This window comes from Copadichromis virginalis, linkage group LG12 (genome assembly GCF_057382275.1).
Source record: "Copadichromis virginalis isolate Kocher_CV1m ecotype Utaka linkage group LG12, C_Virginalis_male_GT1.1, whole genome shotgun sequence".
Taxonomy (NCBI): domain Eukaryota; kingdom Metazoa; phylum Chordata; class Actinopteri; order Cichliformes; family Cichlidae; genus Copadichromis; species Copadichromis virginalis.
In genome coordinates this window covers 29,604,626-29,622,434 of record NC_140629.1, presented here as the reverse complement: position 1 = coordinate 29,622,434, position 17,809 = coordinate 29,604,626, and the positions used below count along the sequence as shown (strand labels likewise).

General features: G+C 39.2%; 1 protein-coding gene across 2 annotated transcripts; it reads right to left on the bottom strand.

Annotated features, from left to right (window-relative positions):
• Window positions 1-946: 946 nt before the first annotated feature.
• rassf2b (Ras association domain family member 2b) lies at window positions 947-17,464 on the bottom strand. 2 transcript variants are annotated; one of them, XM_085475910.1, is made up of 12 exons: window positions 17,096-17,464; window positions 10,779-10,920; window positions 10,098-10,239; window positions 8,500-8,573; window positions 6,589-6,664; window positions 6,147-6,298; window positions 5,008-5,120; window positions 4,095-4,237; window positions 3,720-3,873; window positions 2,901-3,022; window positions 2,631-2,728; window positions 947-2,404 (listed from the first exon to the last, which is right to left on the bottom strand). In XM_085475910.1, the coding sequence occupies exons 4-12, from the start codon at window positions 8,550-8,552 to the stop codon at window positions 2,335-2,337; spliced, it is 981 nt and encodes a 326-aa protein (XP_085332036.1). In that variant the 5' UTR covers window positions 8,553-8,573; window positions 10,098-10,239; window positions 10,779-10,920; window positions 17,096-17,464; the 3' UTR covers window positions 947-2,334. The 2 variants fall into 2 exon arrangements, with proteins under 2 accessions (XP_085332036.1, XP_085332035.1); XM_085475909.1 differs by lacking the exon at window positions 10,098-10,239 and having other exon boundaries at window positions 17,096-17,462.
• Between the last annotated feature and the right edge of the window lie 345 nt (window positions 17,465-17,809).

The window sequence follows — 17,809 nt, the reverse complement described above, 5'->3', positions numbered from 1 at the left end:
TATATATTATTATTAAGTATCCATGATTAAAAGAGAACTTAGAGTTGACTTTTTATTTATTATAATCCTTGTTTGTACCTTGAGATGCATTCATATTAATTGTAATTAGTACTACCATGTGTTGCTTGAGAATTAGGATTTGACAAATACCACAGTCTTTGTACGCTGTATGCAACTTTTATATTACATTACTTTGTATAGTACTACTAATTCTTTTACAAAGAAATGAAATACATGTCCCACCACTGATTATATGACCATGACATCATTGGCTCTGTCAACAGACGGTGTACACTGTCTAATCTGTGTCCTCTTACAAGGTAACTCGAGCTATAATTACACTGGGTCAGTTAGTTTGAGAATAATCCAGTGACTCTCAGATTACAGCTACACTTTCTAGATATAAGCTCTGATCTGTGCAAATATTTTTTTTAAATATCCCAGAAATAAGAACAAAAGGCTGTAACTCACTGAGCCTCATACAATAAACATCCCACATTTTAATATAAATTAGTAACATGAAGAAAAAAGAGAAAAAAATAGAAATAAAAAAAGTCTTACCTGCGAAATTAAGATTTTTTTGTGTGGCGGAGATTTGGATGGTATTCCTCTTTGGGAAGCTGAAGCCAAAAGTGATGTTCGCAGCTCAGACTCCTTTTCTTGTCTGTGGGAAAGTATGTTTCAGGGCCAGCCTGTTATCCGTCAGACAATCTCAATCACCTCATTGGCTGACTGTGCAGTAAGCTGCTGGTGCTGCCGACATCACGCATAAATACCTGAGAGCGCAGGCTTAACATTTGCGTTTCTAATTTTATCTGAATTATTTAACTCTCCGAGTAAACAAACCAGAACATTCAGCGAGCTCTCCCGAAGCTTCTGCCACTGCAAACGAATTCAGCATCGTTAGGTAACAGTGACTGCAACAAAAACAGATGAGAACTACAAGTTCATTTTCCCCAGACAAATTTTTTATTAAATAACAAACATTGTACGAAAACTTCCACAAAGTAGTGGCAAGAGTTAACACTTTAAAGGCTAAAATTTCTTCTTTACTTTGTAAAAGACACAATACAAAAGCAGGCAAGTCTTAGTCACTAAAAACACAACATGCATGCTCTCACACAATCTTCGGGGCGTCGTCCACTGCGTGTCAGAAATACTGAACTGTCAGGCGGAAGGAGACAAAGTGCTGTACATGTGGAGGCAAACCGCACTGCTTAGAAATGCTCGTTCGTACGTTTAAAAACATTCTCCGTAAAATTCACAGTCTTGTGGGATTATCGTTTTGTGCTTCTTGTCTCTGCTGGATGTAGATGTCAAAAAAACAAAAAAAAAAAAAAACTAAATCAAAATGAAAACAAAACATGAAGATTTTGTGCAATCTGGTTAACGTCAGGCAAACCTTTAGCATAAGAGTGTGTGTAGGAACAAAACAAGTAGCTCAAAAAGTTGCATTATTCCAAGGAATAGTCTGTTATTTTGGGGAACTTCTGGATCTAACTTCATGCTGAGAGTTTGGCTTCAATGTCACCAGATCTCATTTAAAACTCAGTAAGCAGGACAAAGACCGGTGCCACCAAACATAAACAGTTGAAGTTTTGGGGGTTTGATATGCAGGAATCACTTCTCCATACTCTTTCACTTGGGCTTTTTATGCATTAAATTTAATGAAATATGTAAGGTTAATTTTTGTCACCGTCAGACCACTCCACATTTACAGGATGGTTGTTCCCTGTGATTCTCAGTCTTACATGCTGCCTACATGTAAAATTGCCAAATACTGTGTGTAACTGCATTATCACAGTCACAGCCTGCAGTGGCAATAAAAAGATTTCACATCAATGAAATGAAAAAGGTCCTAAATGTTTACATCAGCTTCAAAGTATCCCACCAACTTTGTGTGTTTTGTGCTTGGAGAAACCTATATAGTCACTATAAGATGACATTTGTGCTTTAAAACGATTTTGAATATTTCCTGCAGCGAAGGCAGAAGACAGGTTACATTTTAGCCTCATCTTGCAGGCTAACAGACTAAAAAAAGGTTAAAAAACACAAACAGGAGACGTTTGTCCGAGTGCTCTGTTCATGGTAAAGAAAAGCAAAGAAAAAAAAAGTGTGTGTGTTGCCATGACTCTCAGTATCACAGAGATGGTCACACTCAACACGTGCACGAAAGAGCAAACTGTGGGCTGACTGATTGTGGGATGTGCTGAGGGAGGACAGTTGGTGAAACATGTACTTGTTGCTCTTGTCAGCTGATTCTTGGTCATTCTCTTGGTCACGGCTTGGCAGCTGTGGTGACAGTTTGGTGTGGGGGGCCCTACCATAAGCAGATCACATACACTTTGCCCCCTCTGGAAGACACTGGAGCTGCTTCTCGATTATATTCCGAATATAGTTATACCTGCAAATATGAAGGCAGAGGAAGACCAAATCTGAGGATTTTTTAAAGAGCCAATAAAAACACGTGCACATCCACATTAGACTGGGGGCAGGTGGTGGGCTAAAAAATAGTTTAAAAATAGCTTGTAGGCCTCCACTTTTCATATTTATTGCAGCTCATAAAAGTTAAAGATGTTAAGATTATGTTTACTGAATGCCAGGACAGATTAAAAATGTATTTCTTATACCTTCTCCTGAGTTTCTGCACCTCTCTGTCCTCCTCTTCCTTTAGCTTGGTGATGAAACTCTGGAGGACAGGCATCTCAAACTTGATATACTGCGCCACCTTGTGGAAGCAAAGAGAATTTTAAGGCCAAATCCCAAAAGATAATTGAATATTGGAAACACAAGTGCAAATACTTGTGCGTATACTTTATTCGTTTTACAAGGAAAAAGTAACTGTAAAATAATTAACACATGTTCATTTATAGCTATGAAAAAAGAAAATGGTGATTTACATCATATGTGACTTCTTCTCCGAGATCTTCTTCCATGAGGAATATTTTGCAGACTTGCTCACACGGTCCCTGCATGATTCTCAGCAACATAGGATAGTCAGTCCGCTTCAGTTTCACTCGCTCTGAAACACCAGAACATACACGGAGTGATGGATTAATAACAATAACACATTTTATACACAATGTCCTCAATGTCCGCCTTTGAGCTACATGACACATATCCATATTTGTAATCCACATAGCCAATAGTTCATGAATAATTTAGCACTGACATTCAGACTTTACAGCTGGGTCTGATGCAAGAACTTAATCAAAAACAAACAGCAAGAGCACTCAGTTGTATGTGGGGTAGTTTGCCATTTGTTACCGCAACATAATCTACAATCTCATCAAACATCTTCATCATCATTTTGAAAGCATCATTACTTTTCAGTTACACTTCTGCTAATTGCTGTTTGATTACTGACTGCAATGTGTTTCTTTCAGCTCAGAAAACCCAGTGAGTGAACAGAAATGGAATAATGACAACACCGATTCTGTGTTGAGTTTCCAAATATCATAGCCTCTAAAAAAAATAAAAATAAATTATAAGCTTTATAGAGATTCAAAAGGTTGATCCTGTTCATCTTGAAGTAGCATTTTCAGCTACGAAGCTTTATAGAGAAGCTCTGTGTTGTAGCTTTAGTTCAGATTTGATTGCACCACCAGCAATAATGCAAAAACTTCCAACTTTAAAAGTAATAAAACTAAAAGTCTATAAGTAGATGATAAAATCAGATAAAATAAAATTAGTGGACTGCGGCTAAAGTCTTAACTCACCTCCACTAGCATGGACCAGATAGAGTGCAAAATCATCTGGGCTGTTTTCGATTTTGAACTTGTTAAGGAGAACTCGTAGCACCTGCGGCGTGGTCATACAGCTGTTGATGCGAACGTTAGTCACCGACCCGTAAGCAGGCGTAAACACTGCTGTCTGAGGATGAAATGGAAAAACATTTTAAATATTAATATTTTAAATATTAATTTAGGTTCAGTTAAAATTGTTGAAGCTAAAACTTTTACTCTTTTCACTTTTAAACACATTTTCTCAAGAAAAATGTAACTAAAACCTGTTCCCAAATCACATAAAGTCACATAAATGAACTAACCTAATGAATTTTATTTGATTATTCTGTAAGTTTTTAAAAGTTTTACTTTATGGTTGTAGAAGTGTCCGTTGATGGAGAATCGATGGCGTCGGATTTTCCTCTGGTCACTTGGCGACCTTCGCTGGCCTCTCCTTAAGACCCCGGCATCGCTCTTTGTCCTGAGGAGCTGAGCGGAGCTCTCACTGTCCTCTGTCAAATCAAATGTTGAACCACCTTAAATTACTGATTATTATTCAGTGTAGCCCTAAGCTAAGATCACAAAATAGTGAAAGAAAACCATAGTTTTAGAAATAAACATCACTTACACAGAACTGTAAACAAATTTTATCTTTCGCTTTAATGTGCAAATTTTATTTTTAATTAAAAATGTGTTTATAGCTAATTTCATTTCATCTTAATGCGATCCAACTTTTTTTCGCCAAGATTCAGCCAGTTTAAAAACAAAATATTCTTAGTAAATGACTGATGTTTGAGGCTGCTTATTCGATCCTCATTATAGCCATCAGAGTAATGTACAGTTCAAATGAGTAAAACCAAAAGAACAGGTAGCAAAAAACTGAGAAACAGCTCAAAAAAATCTATAAATACTGAAAGAAGTGTGAGCAAACACGTTCAAAATAAGATAAATCTATCTATCCATCCATCCGCTTATCCTTTTCAGAGTCACAGGGGGTGCAGGAGCATATCCCAGCTGTCATAGGGCAAGAGGCGGGGTACGCCCTGGACAGGTCGCCAGTCTGTCGCAGAGCTAATACACAGAGACAGACAACCATTCGCGCTTACATTCACTCCCGCATTCACACCTATGGGCAATTTAGACTAATTTACACCTTTGGGTTAATATTTTACTCTTACTTTATTGGTTATTTATAACCATGTAGATACAGCTTGAAATATTTAAAATCTAAATGACTGAAGTCTTAAAATATAAATGTATAAAACGAAAGTCCAAAATTTACCTTCTGCCTCCTCTTCAGTCACACCGTTGTCCTCTGGTTGGCTGTCAGGTGGCGTCACTTCCACTGTGGGTGAGCTCTGCTGAGCCTGTTGACCATCTGTGGTGGTGGGAGAACTTCAAACAGGGAACAGGAGAGAGTACATTTATGGGGTGAAGGAGAAGAACTGCAAACTGTCAAAACTGTAAACATACAGCTAAAAATATTTTTTCAGATAAAAACTGCACCTTCAAATGATAACTCCCATCATGTATTTATGACCATAAGCTGTAGTTTCTCAAAAAACTATTATCCTGATATTGATTTTAGTGTGGACTAACAGCCACTAGAATCTTGTAAAGCCATTAAGTTTAAGAGCAGTCCAGGTCTGCACAGCTGAACTAAAACTCCCTCCACACCATGTATGAATCTAGAGGGAGATCTCGATCAGTTTGTGAGATTTTCTTGAGAACACCAGTTTTTCTTTTTTCACTTTGATATGTGTTTGTGATGCCATCAACATGCTGGTCTGTCCTGACTGTAGTGGTGAGTCTTATTATTAGGTTTCCTGTAGTAGCTGCCATTTTTAACCTGCTGTCATATCTGGGTTGGTTAGTTTCAACTTGTGACTGCTGTTCCTCTTTGCCAGTGCAGCTGTTCTTTTAGTTAGGAGTTGTGACAATGTTTCCTGTCATAATCAAGCAAATTTCTGAAGAATCTCACAGCAATTTGGCTACTTATGAGAGTTTTTGTTGTTGTTTTCATGTTAACATCCAAATGGCAGCTCTATGCCTGTGAGGCCTGCTATCCTCGGAGCAAGAATAGCTTCTTTTGATAAATGGGAGCGCTGAAAATGGCACTAAGAGCCTATTGACATGGACTGATTTGCAATAGCTTGGAGTACGATCCTCAATTAAACCAGAAGTGTGGTTTAAAAGATTCACTTTTGCTTATGGAAAGCTGCCAATTTGTATCTTATTTAGGAATTAAACTCCATTTACATGGATTTAAATCTCAAACCCTAATTACACACTTTTAAACATTAAATACCTGCTTGTCTTTCATTGGACAAACTAGATAAAATCTATATCTGCCCTCACTGACCTCTCTGTATCACCATTTCCGGTCACTGGGGTGTAACTGGATCTGTCTGGAGCTCTTACCCTTGACTGTCCAGATTGCAACCCGAGTGCCAAGACGTGGAGGAGGGGGGCGGCCGGATTCGCTCGTGGTCATCCTGCATCTGTAGCCTGATTGGTCGCCGGAGGCCCCAAAAGATATTCAGCAAGCCCTCAACAATCAGTTCCTCTTCTTCCTGTTGGAAGACACGAATACTGATGAATACACACAAACACACATATACAGTAAATACACACAGACTGGACAGTTGCTACTCCTTAGGGATATAGGGTGAAATGGGTGGGGTATATTATATTAAATATATTAAGAGCAAAAGTGAAAGCGGGGATGAAGCCTCGACACATTCAGGTTCTTCTGTTGAAATTTAAAACAATAAAATAAGATTAAACACATTCACTCACTCACTCTGCACTCACACTGTATGTGAGTACATACACACACAAACCGAGAGATGCAATTACTCACCTCTCTGTGCCGCAGCTGCAGATTCTGCCCTTCATAATAGAGGTTGTAAGTTTTAAGATGTGACAGGACTGTTGACCTGAAGACAGAAGTAGTTAAATCACTGGAAGGAAACAAAGTTTTAAGGAGATTCCCACTGATTTACCACCTCGTAGTGCCTGCAGCTGTAATTCTGCATGCACCGTGCACTTTTAACAACACTAGATCAAATTTTGGGGATCTTTATTCATCCCAAAAATGCATAACATCATCACTAATGGAGTGATGCAAATATATCTGAAAACCAGTTGGTGCTAACATCAGTGGATACAGGTCACTGCACTGACAATATTTCTGGCACTTAATCACCACTTTGGTAATTTTGGATTTCACTTAGTTTCTGTGGTGGTGAGTTGAAGGCAGCTGAGAGATGAGCAAACAAAAAGAAAACTATTCTACAAAGTCTCATTCTATGCCACTGTGCAGGGGCAGGTTGTAATATAGCCATGTAGTAATAGATCACCTCCTGTGTAATGCTGGTGCGGCCCTCCACAACATTCCTGATAAAATAAAGTATTCCTTACTATGCTGTTAATGTTAATGTCAGTAAGACCGAAAATAAAAAGAACTAATTAAAAAAAAAAACTTCATATATGTTTAGGGAAAGATAGGGCAGTCTCTGCTGCTGGATTAGTGTTATTGTGTACTTTATGCAGGGGCAGATTGAAATGTTAATTCCAACCCTGTTTAACCCTGAGATTAACAAACTGCCCAATCTCAAATCTGACAAAATTCTCTGACCCACCCAAACCTTAAATTACAATGTTGCCGTTTTCACTGATTTTTCATCTTCTCACAGTTTTCTCCTAGAGGTTTATTCTCCATTAGCATTACTTGATAGCCACTACTACATTTAAGTTCTTTCCCACCAGATAAGAACCAGATGAGATCAGGATTAAAAGATTAAAAATAAGTCACAGAATTGAGATTAATGTGTAATTTTCAGATCCCGTCCTTTCTTTCATTAGCTCTCATTTCTTTTTTAATGTACAGACAAAGGAAGAAGAAAAGTGGGTGTAGCAGTTTCTTGGTGTAGTAAGATAAGAAGCATGTCTAAAGAGAAGCATTTAATGTCTGTTCTTGGTAAGGCTGAGATTCCGTTTCAATTGATGTTTTCTCATCAGCTTAATAAAGCCACCATTAAAAACTTTGGAAAAGACATTTATCTTTGGCTGTGTGAATAAAATGTTGATTTGGCTTTCTGTTGAGAGGTTTGGGGTTTCAGTAGATGCAAGTGTGTGATTTCCTGTCTCTGTGTTAACCCTGTGAGTGACTGGTAACATGATCTGTGTACTGCTGTTTATTATTCAGTCATCTTGGCAGGATATCGTGTCTTGTATGCTTATAGAAGTCAAATGTAATTTGACAATTAACTGACAAGCAGTTTCAGGACCAGGTGAAGTCCTGTTCCCTTAATATTTCAATGTCTCTATACTGAAACCCTAAATAGGAGTCTCACAATACAAGTGAATGTATATGCAGGTAGGCGGAGTAACTGTAACTTTATGTTGTGGAGAAAAATAATTGTTAATAGTTTTCAGTGTGCATTATTTATCATTTTTATTAACCGATTGGTCAGACTTCAAAAGCCAAAGATCACACAGTTTGTTAGGTATTAGGGATACTTGTTGTCATAAATAAAGACCTAGATTTCAGATAATGAACACTGCAAACAGTTAACAGGCTGAAACCTTTAAAACCACAAACATCCCTATTTCACATCATCTTTTTTAAATTAATGGGTTTTTTTTTTAAACATACCAAAGATGAATAAAGGCTACTCATTTGTTTCCCTGTTGTCACTTACTGTGAATTTATAATCTGTATAAACATACTTATGTTTATATGAGAAACAGTGCGGGATGGAAGACTTACTTGCTGACGAACTTGTTCTCTCCGATCTGAACCCCGTACTGTGTATCATCCATTCTCAGTGAGCATGAGAGGAGCTGAGACACAAAGAAGGCACACAGAGTTAATGTCTCATGACTCCTCATGACCAGCAGCGAGCACAGAACAGAAGTGACAGAGTGACTGCAGGAAGAGGAGGAGGCAGAGCTGCAGACCGTAAACAATAACAAGAAGATGATATCTGCTTTCCTGGCAACTACTTCCCTTAAGATAGTTAAACCTCCACCACTGTGTCCCTGTACTAAATCAAAACATATACTATGCGAATGAGGGGAGCAGCTGCTCTCCTCATTCTCTTCTTCGTCTTACAATGTATTTTCTCTTTCCTGTGAGCTCTTTCACATAAACAAACGCTGCACATTTGCACATGCAGCTGTTTTAAATGGCACTCTGCCACCACCCTGCAGAGTTTTCCTTCCCTCTTCGCTGAGTGACAGAGTGTTTCTGTGTGAGTTTGGCAGGATAGAAACCTCCGGATGAAGGACAGGTGCAGGACACATGGACCACCTGCTGGTGCAAATTATTTCAGCTGCCTAAACATTCATCTCTGAGCATGCTACTGGCAAAACACATTATGTGCCTTCATCTGCCATATAGCACGCTTTTCTTTTCTTTTTGTTTTTCCTCAGAACATGAAGACCAAAAGTTAAAGATGCAACTGTTGCAGGGTTTTTCCTCAAAATAGGCCTTTGGAGTCAGAGGCACTTACCAAGATTAGTTTGCATGTAGATGAAGCAATGAATCGCCTTACTTAACACGAAATTGAGCATTTTGCTACCGTTTTAGCAATTTCATGAGCAAAAATACATTTTATGGTTGAGTAAATGTAACCCCACCTAACTCTTTGAGGTCTAAAATCAGTGATGACCTCTGGCCTAGCCCACAAAAGTTATTCCCCAAAATGAAAGTTCATGATAGTTACTTAACAAGCCCATGCTATAAGAAACATCTTTTTTTAAGTAATTAAAATAAGAATTCTTGGTTCTCTAACCAAACCCTGTGTTTTTGAGACAAGCAGAAAGGATATTTTGGAACAACTTTCAATGAAGAATGATAGTTTTTTTTAACCCTTGACCTTAATAATAATAACAAAAAATACATAATATGATTGCACAGGGTCATCAATGATGCTGACATAGACCTTAAAAACACATTTTCTTCTGGGGATTTTCCTCTATATGTAGAAAGACCTCTGCTTTGTCATGCAATGCGCGTGATTTTTTTCTACACTGACATATTTCAATAAGTCACAACTGAACTGAAACAACATTTACTGCAGGTCTCAGCTTAGCCTCTGAAGAAAATGAATCCTATTGGTTTAAATGATCGCCTGTTTAAGGCAGATTGCAAAAAAAAAAAAAAAAAAAAAAAAAAAAATGGTTAGACATTCATGATGACCTGACAATACAGCTTCAATATCTGTGTGACTTTACACTTAGATCTGTCATCAGGTCACAATTTATTCTTCACTCTTCAAGACACCTACACTGTGTTAGATTTAAGTAACATTTAAGTCCACACTATGCAACAGTGATGACCTACGAAATTACAGCTATACCTACAGCTGCTATTCCTCTGCTGTTTGTTTTGCATCCCTTGCTGTCTCTTGTTTTTCTACCCGTAAGATGATCAGGTCACTTTTGTGGCAGTCCCCAGAGACTCCTTGACAGTAGTCCTTGTTCTACTGCGGAGTGCCTTGGCGAGCTGGAGGCAGAGAGATGGTTCAAGTGGGTGAGCTAACTGAGACTACGAAGACAAGGACTACCAGCTACAATACAAGACGGTGGAGTTCGAATCCTTCCACTGGGTAAGCAATTCACTGGACACAGCTTATTACTGCTCCACTGTTATTTGCAACAAACTCTAAATTTGTATGATTCATGTATATTTTAAAAAAACGTGTGTATAGCCTCCTTTCATATTCCTTTTAGAGCAACTGTGAGTGACCTGAGGTAGTCTGCAGGCTGATTCCAGCCCCAGGTGTGTACTTTACCCATACCTGCCGTAGACTTTTTTGTTTTGTGTTAACATTGAAGTAGTATTACTGCTAATTAGTTACAGTTAACCCCTGTTTACAGCATACTCCCCACAGTAGTGTTAAATACACTTGATTTACTGTAAACAGGCCGAAACACCCAAAACCATTTTGGACATTAGTTGAAAGGCCTCGGTTTAAACTACCTTCCTGTTACATAGCCATATATATATATATAAATGTATTATAAGACAACAATGGATCTTACCGTCGTAAAGACTATGAGTTGTTGTTGAGTCACCAGAGAAGAAACTGCCTATGAGGAGAGGCAGCCAAAGTTATAGGCAGGTAGATTCTGTTTGTATCCTCAGGTGTCAGTGATCCAAGAGGGTCTTTTCTTCTGAACGTGACTGTGAACAGACAGGGAAGAGTGGGGACGTTAAAAGGAAGTGCTCCCCTTCCGTTAAATCACTTCCTCCTTTACTCAATCAGCCACACAGGAAGCCGACACAGGGCCTGACACAGCTTAAAACTTCCTCAATTCAAGCAGCACAAATGAATAATCCGCTTACACACACGTGGACGAGCCTCACCCTGTTATCAATCTTTAAACTCTTGGATCAGGCACATACTTCCACAGTTTAGTGTAAACAGAAGCAGCTTCAACACGCAGTGCTGATAAAATAAGATGGGGCTGTCAATCTCTGAAATAAAAAGCCTCAGTTAATGTGGGCAAATTAAATATTTAACGCCAATCAGCTCAGCCCAACGCCAGGGGCTATCAATATTTCATCACCTATATTAGCCCTGTCAAGAGCTCAAAAGCTAAGCACTGACCTACACAATGGAAGCCATTAGCCTTTATTATCACGGTCAAAGGCAGCGGTCTGCGACGGACATGTGGCCAGCTGACAACACAAAAACAATGGCATAATTGTCTGAGATCAACGTGAACTTTATGCCAACTAAACTGGAATCTGATAACAAAATTGATCCTTCTTTCATGAGACTTCAAGCTCCAGAGAAAAAGATTGACTCAGACATGTCACTTTTAACGCTGCTGAGAGGGCAACATTAAAAATGTGAGCCATACTCACTGCTCATTCATGGTGAGACACCCATTTTGTTCTTTTCACTGTTATTTTAGAGCAGTGTCAATCATCTAATACGAGTTAACATATTATTTAATTCAGGGGTTGTAAATGAAAAACTAGATGAATACAAATGATCTTCTTTTGGCTGCTCTCTTTAGTGGTTGCCAAAGTGGATCAGATGCTTCCATCTCACCTTGCCTCTAGCATCCTCCTGTATCACACCTGCCCCTCTACATGTCCTCTTTCACTGCATCCATTTTCTCTGTGGTCTTTTCCTTCTGCCTGGCAGGCTCCATATTCACCTTCCTTTGTTCAGTGTATTCGCTGTCCCTCCTCTGCATGTCCAATCCATCTCAGCCTTACCTCTCCAACTTTGTCTCGACCTAAGCTGTCCTTCTGAAGTATCCATTTATAATGAATACATTATTAGAAATTAATACAGCATTGGTCAGTCATTGGGAGTGAGAGCATCTTCAACTCTTTTCAGGGTCACTCTCTACAAACTAATCATAGTACATCTCACTACCATCTTATAAACCCTCCCTTTCACTCTAATCACTCATCTCTACCCACTGTACCCTGGCTACACTCTCTTCTTCACCTTGGTACTGTCTGTCGCTTTAGATAATTGACCCCACTTCTACTATGAACAACACTTATTCTTTAGACATTTTATTTTTAGTTTACCTGGCACCTTACTCTTTTCATTTTGCTGAATTATGATAGCGATGGCTAAACTGATGCAAAAACTAATCTGCAGCTGGGCTTCAAATTCACTTTTACTATTGTAAAACTATTAGACTGTTATATTTTATAAACTTTATTATTACTTTAGTCTACTTTTAATGTGTTTCATTTGCACAAACAAAAAATGTGATTCAAAGTTTCAAAAGAGGCCTAAAAGTGTTTAACAGGTTTTTTTTTCCTTTTTCGCTCCATTTCAAGTTATCCAAAAAAAAAAAAGTGAACAATTTATATTGTTTTAGTTTTAGAACTCCATAAATGTATCAAAACATATGACTGTAATGGAAATGCAAAGCTAAAGCTCTAAATAATCATAAGCAGCCCACTGCAGAGTACTCACGTATTTTTTTTTTTTAAATCAAAATAAGGCAGCTCTACAATAGCAGGCCATAACATGCTCAGAGACCAGATTTCGATGCAGTTACCCTGTTTAATTGAAACATCTCCAAACCATTGATCACTTTTGTCTGTTATAACAAGAGATTCTTGTGTTAGTACAGGGAGTGCAGAATTATTAGGCAAATGAGTATTTTGTCCACATCATCCTCTTCATGCATGTTGTCTTACTCCAAGCTGTATAGGCTCGACAGCCTACTACCAATTAAGCATATTAGGTGATGTGCATCTCTGTAATGAGAAGGGGTGTGGTCTAATGACATCAACACCCTATATCAGGTGTGCATAATTATTAGGCAACTTCCTTTCCTTTGGCAAAATGGGTCAAAAGAAGGACTTGACAGGCTCAGAAAAGTCAAAAATAGTGAGATATCTTGCAGAGGGATGCAGCAGTCTCAAACTTGAAAAGCTTCTGAAGCGTGATCATCGAACAATCAAGCGTTTCATTCAAAATAGTCAACAGGGTCACAAGAAGCGTGTGGAAAAACCAAGGCGCAAAATAACTGCCCATGAACTGAGAAAAGTCAAGCATGCAGCTGCCAAGATGCCACTTGCCACCAGTTTGGCCATATTTCAGAGCTGCAACATCACTGGAGTGCCCAAAAGCACAAGGTGTGCAATACTCAGAGACATGGCCAAGGTAAGAAAGGCTGAAAGACGACCACCACTGAGCAAGACACACAAGCTGAAACGTCAAGACTGGGCCAAGAAATATCTCAAGACTGGTTTTTCTAAGGTTTTATGGACTGATGAAATGAGAGTGAGTCTTGATGGGCCAGATGGATGGGCCCGTGGCTGGATTGGTAAAGGGCAGAGAGCTCCAGTCCAACTCAGACGCCAGCAAGGTGGAGGTGGAGTACTGGTTTGGGCTCATCAAAGATGAGCTTGTGGGGCCTTTTCGGGTTGAGGATGGAGTCAAGCTCAACTCCCAGTCCTACTGCCAGTTTCTGGAAGACACCTTCTTCAAGCAGTGGTACAGGAAGAAGTCTGCATCCTTCAAGAAAAACATGATTTTCATGCAGGACAATGCTCCATCACACGCGTCCAAGTACTCCACAGCGTGGCTGGCAAGAAAGGGTATAAAAGAAGAAAAACTAATGACATGGCCTCCTTGTTCACCTGATCTGAACCCCATTGAGAACCTGTGGTCCATCATCAAATGTGAGATTTACAAGGAGGGAAAACAGTACACCTCTCTGAACAGTGTCTGGGAGGCTGTGGTTGCTGCTGCACGCAATGTTGATGGTGAACAGATCAAAACACTGACAGAATCCATGGATGGCAGGCTTTTGAGTGTCCTTGCAAAGAAAGGTGGCTATATTGGTCGCTGATTTGTTTTTGTTTTGTTTTTGAATGTCAGAAATGTATATTTGTGAATGTGGAGATGTTATATTGGTTTCACTGGTAAAAATAAATAATTGAAATGGGTATATATTTGTTTTTTGTTAAGTTGCCTAATAATTATGCACAGTAATAGTCACCTGCACACACAGATATCCCCCTAAAATAGCTAAAACTAAAAACTACTTCCAAAAACATTCAGCTTTGATATTAATGAGTTTTTTGGGTTCATTGAGAACATTGTTGTTGTTCAATAATAAAATTATTCCTCAAAAATACAACTTGCCTAATAATTCTGCACTGAAATGCTCTGCAGGATGGTGTGGCCGCAATAGCAGAACCAGCAGCATATAAATCTAGCCAGACTGACCCACGGCTGACCTAGTCCTGTTTCAGATCGGAGTGCTCTTCTGTGTCCAAATGTAGAGCTAATCGACCGTCTGAAATCCCCCCGTGCCTCATTACAACCTCAGTCAACCCGCAGCCTCCATCTACCCCCTCTTTCTATATATATTTATGTCTCATCATTTTTGTACCACAGTAACTCTGCTCTCCGCTGCTTTCTGTTCACAGTTTGCTGCTTCATGTTTCCTTGTGAAAGACTAGAGGCTATCTAACACACTATTACAAACCAGGATCACAACTTCCTCCATCCTCCCCCCGGCTTGTTTTCTGCCCTCTTGCCCTGCTCCCTCTGAACCTCCTCCGTCAATGTCTTTGGCTGAAATGCTCGATGAATAGCTCCTGTCCTCTTCCCCTGCCTTCAGCCTCCACGTTACCACTGCTCTGCCTTGCTATTGTCATTATTGTCATAGCAACACCAAAAACATCTGAGCTCCCGAAACTAGTTCACAACACTGAGCCAAAAATAGTGTGTGTATGTGTATGTGTGTGTGTCTGTTCGTCTCTCCTGCTCCTTGTTAGGCTTACTGGGCTTGTCAAAAAAACAAAACAAAAAAAACAACACAGTGAAGCATGACTCGAATCCGAATATGGCTCCCAGATTCCAGATAAAGACGGAGCTTTTCTTCCTTTTCGGCAGATGGTAGAGCTAAAGATTATCAGCTGCTGGTTTGTTTCACATAAAGTCAATTAAATCTGGAAGAAATTCCCATCTCCGTCAATCAAAGCACACCCACTTTTTTGTGAAATAATGACGCCATGCAAAGTTTAACCATGCTACAAATATTTTCCTAGTTACAGTTCTTCAAAGTACATAGAGCTCGGTATAAATTTGGTGCTCTTTAATTTGGTGTAATTTTCCAGCACTCTGGTCTTTTGTAACTTCAAAAGTAGAGACAATGAAATTACATTTTCAGAGCTGAAACACACACTGACACTTTGTTCAAAACTTAAACCAAATTGGTTTTACGTCCACTTTAAACATCAGTCTCACCAGCTCTGCACATCAATATCATCGGATATATCAGAGCTTCGACAGCCTCAATTTAATGTATATTATGCAGTGCAGGGGTATCAAAAATATAACTTGTGGGCCCAAACCAGCAACCCAAGTGATCTGCTTTGGCAGAGAGGAGGGCTATGGAAAAAATTGCAAAGAGGGAAGGCAGAAATGTTAGAGTTTTACCTGAATTTTTTTTTTAGGTTTATGGTTTTCTTACTGATTTTCTATGGACTCTGATCACCACGTTCCTGCATGGATGCCCCTTCACTTCTCTTGTTCTCTGTCACTAATAGTCCATTTAATTGCTCCCCTTGAGGTTCAGAAAGTTAAGGTTTGCCATTGTTGTTCCAAGTGTCTTCAAAAGTGACACCACAATTATCACTGCACCTCCTGATTCCTGAACAAATGTGTGTGCGGCACTAGATTTTAATTATATATCAAAGCAGGAGCACAGAGGGAGACTGCGGCAGGAAAGATGGGATGTTAAAAGGAAAACAAATTAGTTTTCTGTTTCAGCCTAATCTGTTATAGAAGTTTGTTTTTTTAACCGCCCACATGTCATAATTTTGGATTACTATTTTAAAATTTGACTTATTATCTCAAATTTCTGAGAAAATAACTTTAAATGTCAAACAATGGCCTATTGTGTATGTGTGTGGGTATTTATCTAGTTATTGTTCGGGTGAAGACTGGGGCTGTGTTGTCATTGATTGTCACTGATCACATAAACATTGACTATTGCAAGGGCCGTAAACACCAGGCTAAAACTTTCCTAAGATGGTGTCAAAAAAAAAAAAAAAGCGTCCAGATGAACTGGCAGTCAAAGCATTTGAGATGTCAGAAAGGGCTATGGGAACTTGAAAAGACTATTTTGATATTTGTAATGGTCAAAATTTTAGAGAATAACTCAACACAAATCAGTAAGGGAAACCTTAAGTTGACTGGTACTAGCTACCAAAACTAAATATTGTCCAGTATTTGTGAAAACATTTAATTTTAATGTTTACATTGTGGTTTACGCTTACCGCTTACCTACCTAATCACCCAAAAGTTGAAATCAAACGTCAACAAAACACTTTAAAAACACCAGAAACGACCATGGTGGATGGATTTATTGCTGGTATATATTAAACTGCAGTTTACAATATACTGGCAAGTGAGTGCACATTAATATTCACTTTTTTTTTGGCACTGCCTCCGTCTATCCGGCCCTATTTTCTTGTTATGTAACGCGTTTTAAGGACACATCTTTATGCACACTCTGGTAGACTCAGTGGGGTAGTCCTATCATTTGCTGTTCAAGATTTAGGCTAGGGCATCATGTTTGGTGCCCTGATGTTTCCTCACAAATGCCTCATATTCGAGGTTTTTAGTCTGTCTGTCCCCTGCGCTTTTAATAAATAAATAAATCTGCAAATCGTCCTGCATTTGATGCTGTCGAAACACTAAAACTTCATTTTTATACAGGCAACCAAAGAATCCATCTGCAGCCAGCCCGTATCGCCACATCTACCGCTCAGACACATCATCATGATCAGCCTACTCAGCCACACCGACCCCTCTGTCTGCTTCGTGCCGACTTTTGGAAGTCTTCTCACGGCTCACCTAACATAGGTCTCCTTGGTCCTTTTCTTTCGTCTTCCAGTCGTTTCTCCTGAACTGAGCGTTAGCCGTTAAAACTCCTGGGACAAGTCGCTCGTTCTCCTGCCGTTGGACACAATCAGCGGGGCGCGTGCAGCAGTGCATCCAGAAGCTGGTAGGAGGAGAGCGCGAGAGGTCCATCTGTTGTGGCGGAGCTCGCGGCACAGCAGCGTCGCGGGGCCCCGGCAGGGAGCCAATCAGAGGGCGAGGCTGACGTGTCTTTGTTCGCGCTGCGTGAGGAGATGAATGAGAAGTGGACAACAATAGCAGAGCAGAAGGCAAGGACATTATTCAACAGAAACCCCAATTTAATGGAAGCACGACACAAAAGTACAATGTCCCACGTCAAACTCTGTCCACGCATGTGCAACTTCATGCTAGTTTATGGCTCTTATGGAAGATCAGATCTGCCAAAATACAATAAACTTTAAAAAAAATTTTTCATTATTTATTACTGTCCAAGTCAAAATTTCGAGTTATGCATCTCAAAATTTCAACTTACAAGTTTAAATGAGAAACTTACATTTTGAAAAAAATACCTTCAAATTTATTTTTTAAATAAATAATTTTGGTGTCAGAAACAAACTTCCATACATTAGCTCCCTTTTATAAGAAGACTAAACATTTTGTTTTCTTTTCCCTTTTTCCTTAAAAAAGTACTGTTGTAGACTTGGTGTA

Excerpts from the sequence above, each read along its gene's own strand:
- rassf2b (XM_085475910.1), bottom strand. The coding sequence starts at position 8,552 with ATGGATGATACACAGTACGGGGTTCAGATCGGAGAGAACAAGTTCGTC. Across the intron at positions 4,238-5,007 it reads GACTGAAGAGGAGGCAGAAG|AGGACAGTGAGAGCTCCGCT; the intron begins GTAAATTTTGGA and ends TTGATTTGACAG. Across the intron at positions 3,023-3,719 it reads TCTGGTCCATGCTAGTGGAG|AGCGAGTGAAACTGAAGCGG; the intron begins GTGAGTTAAGAC and ends CTGGTGTTTCAG.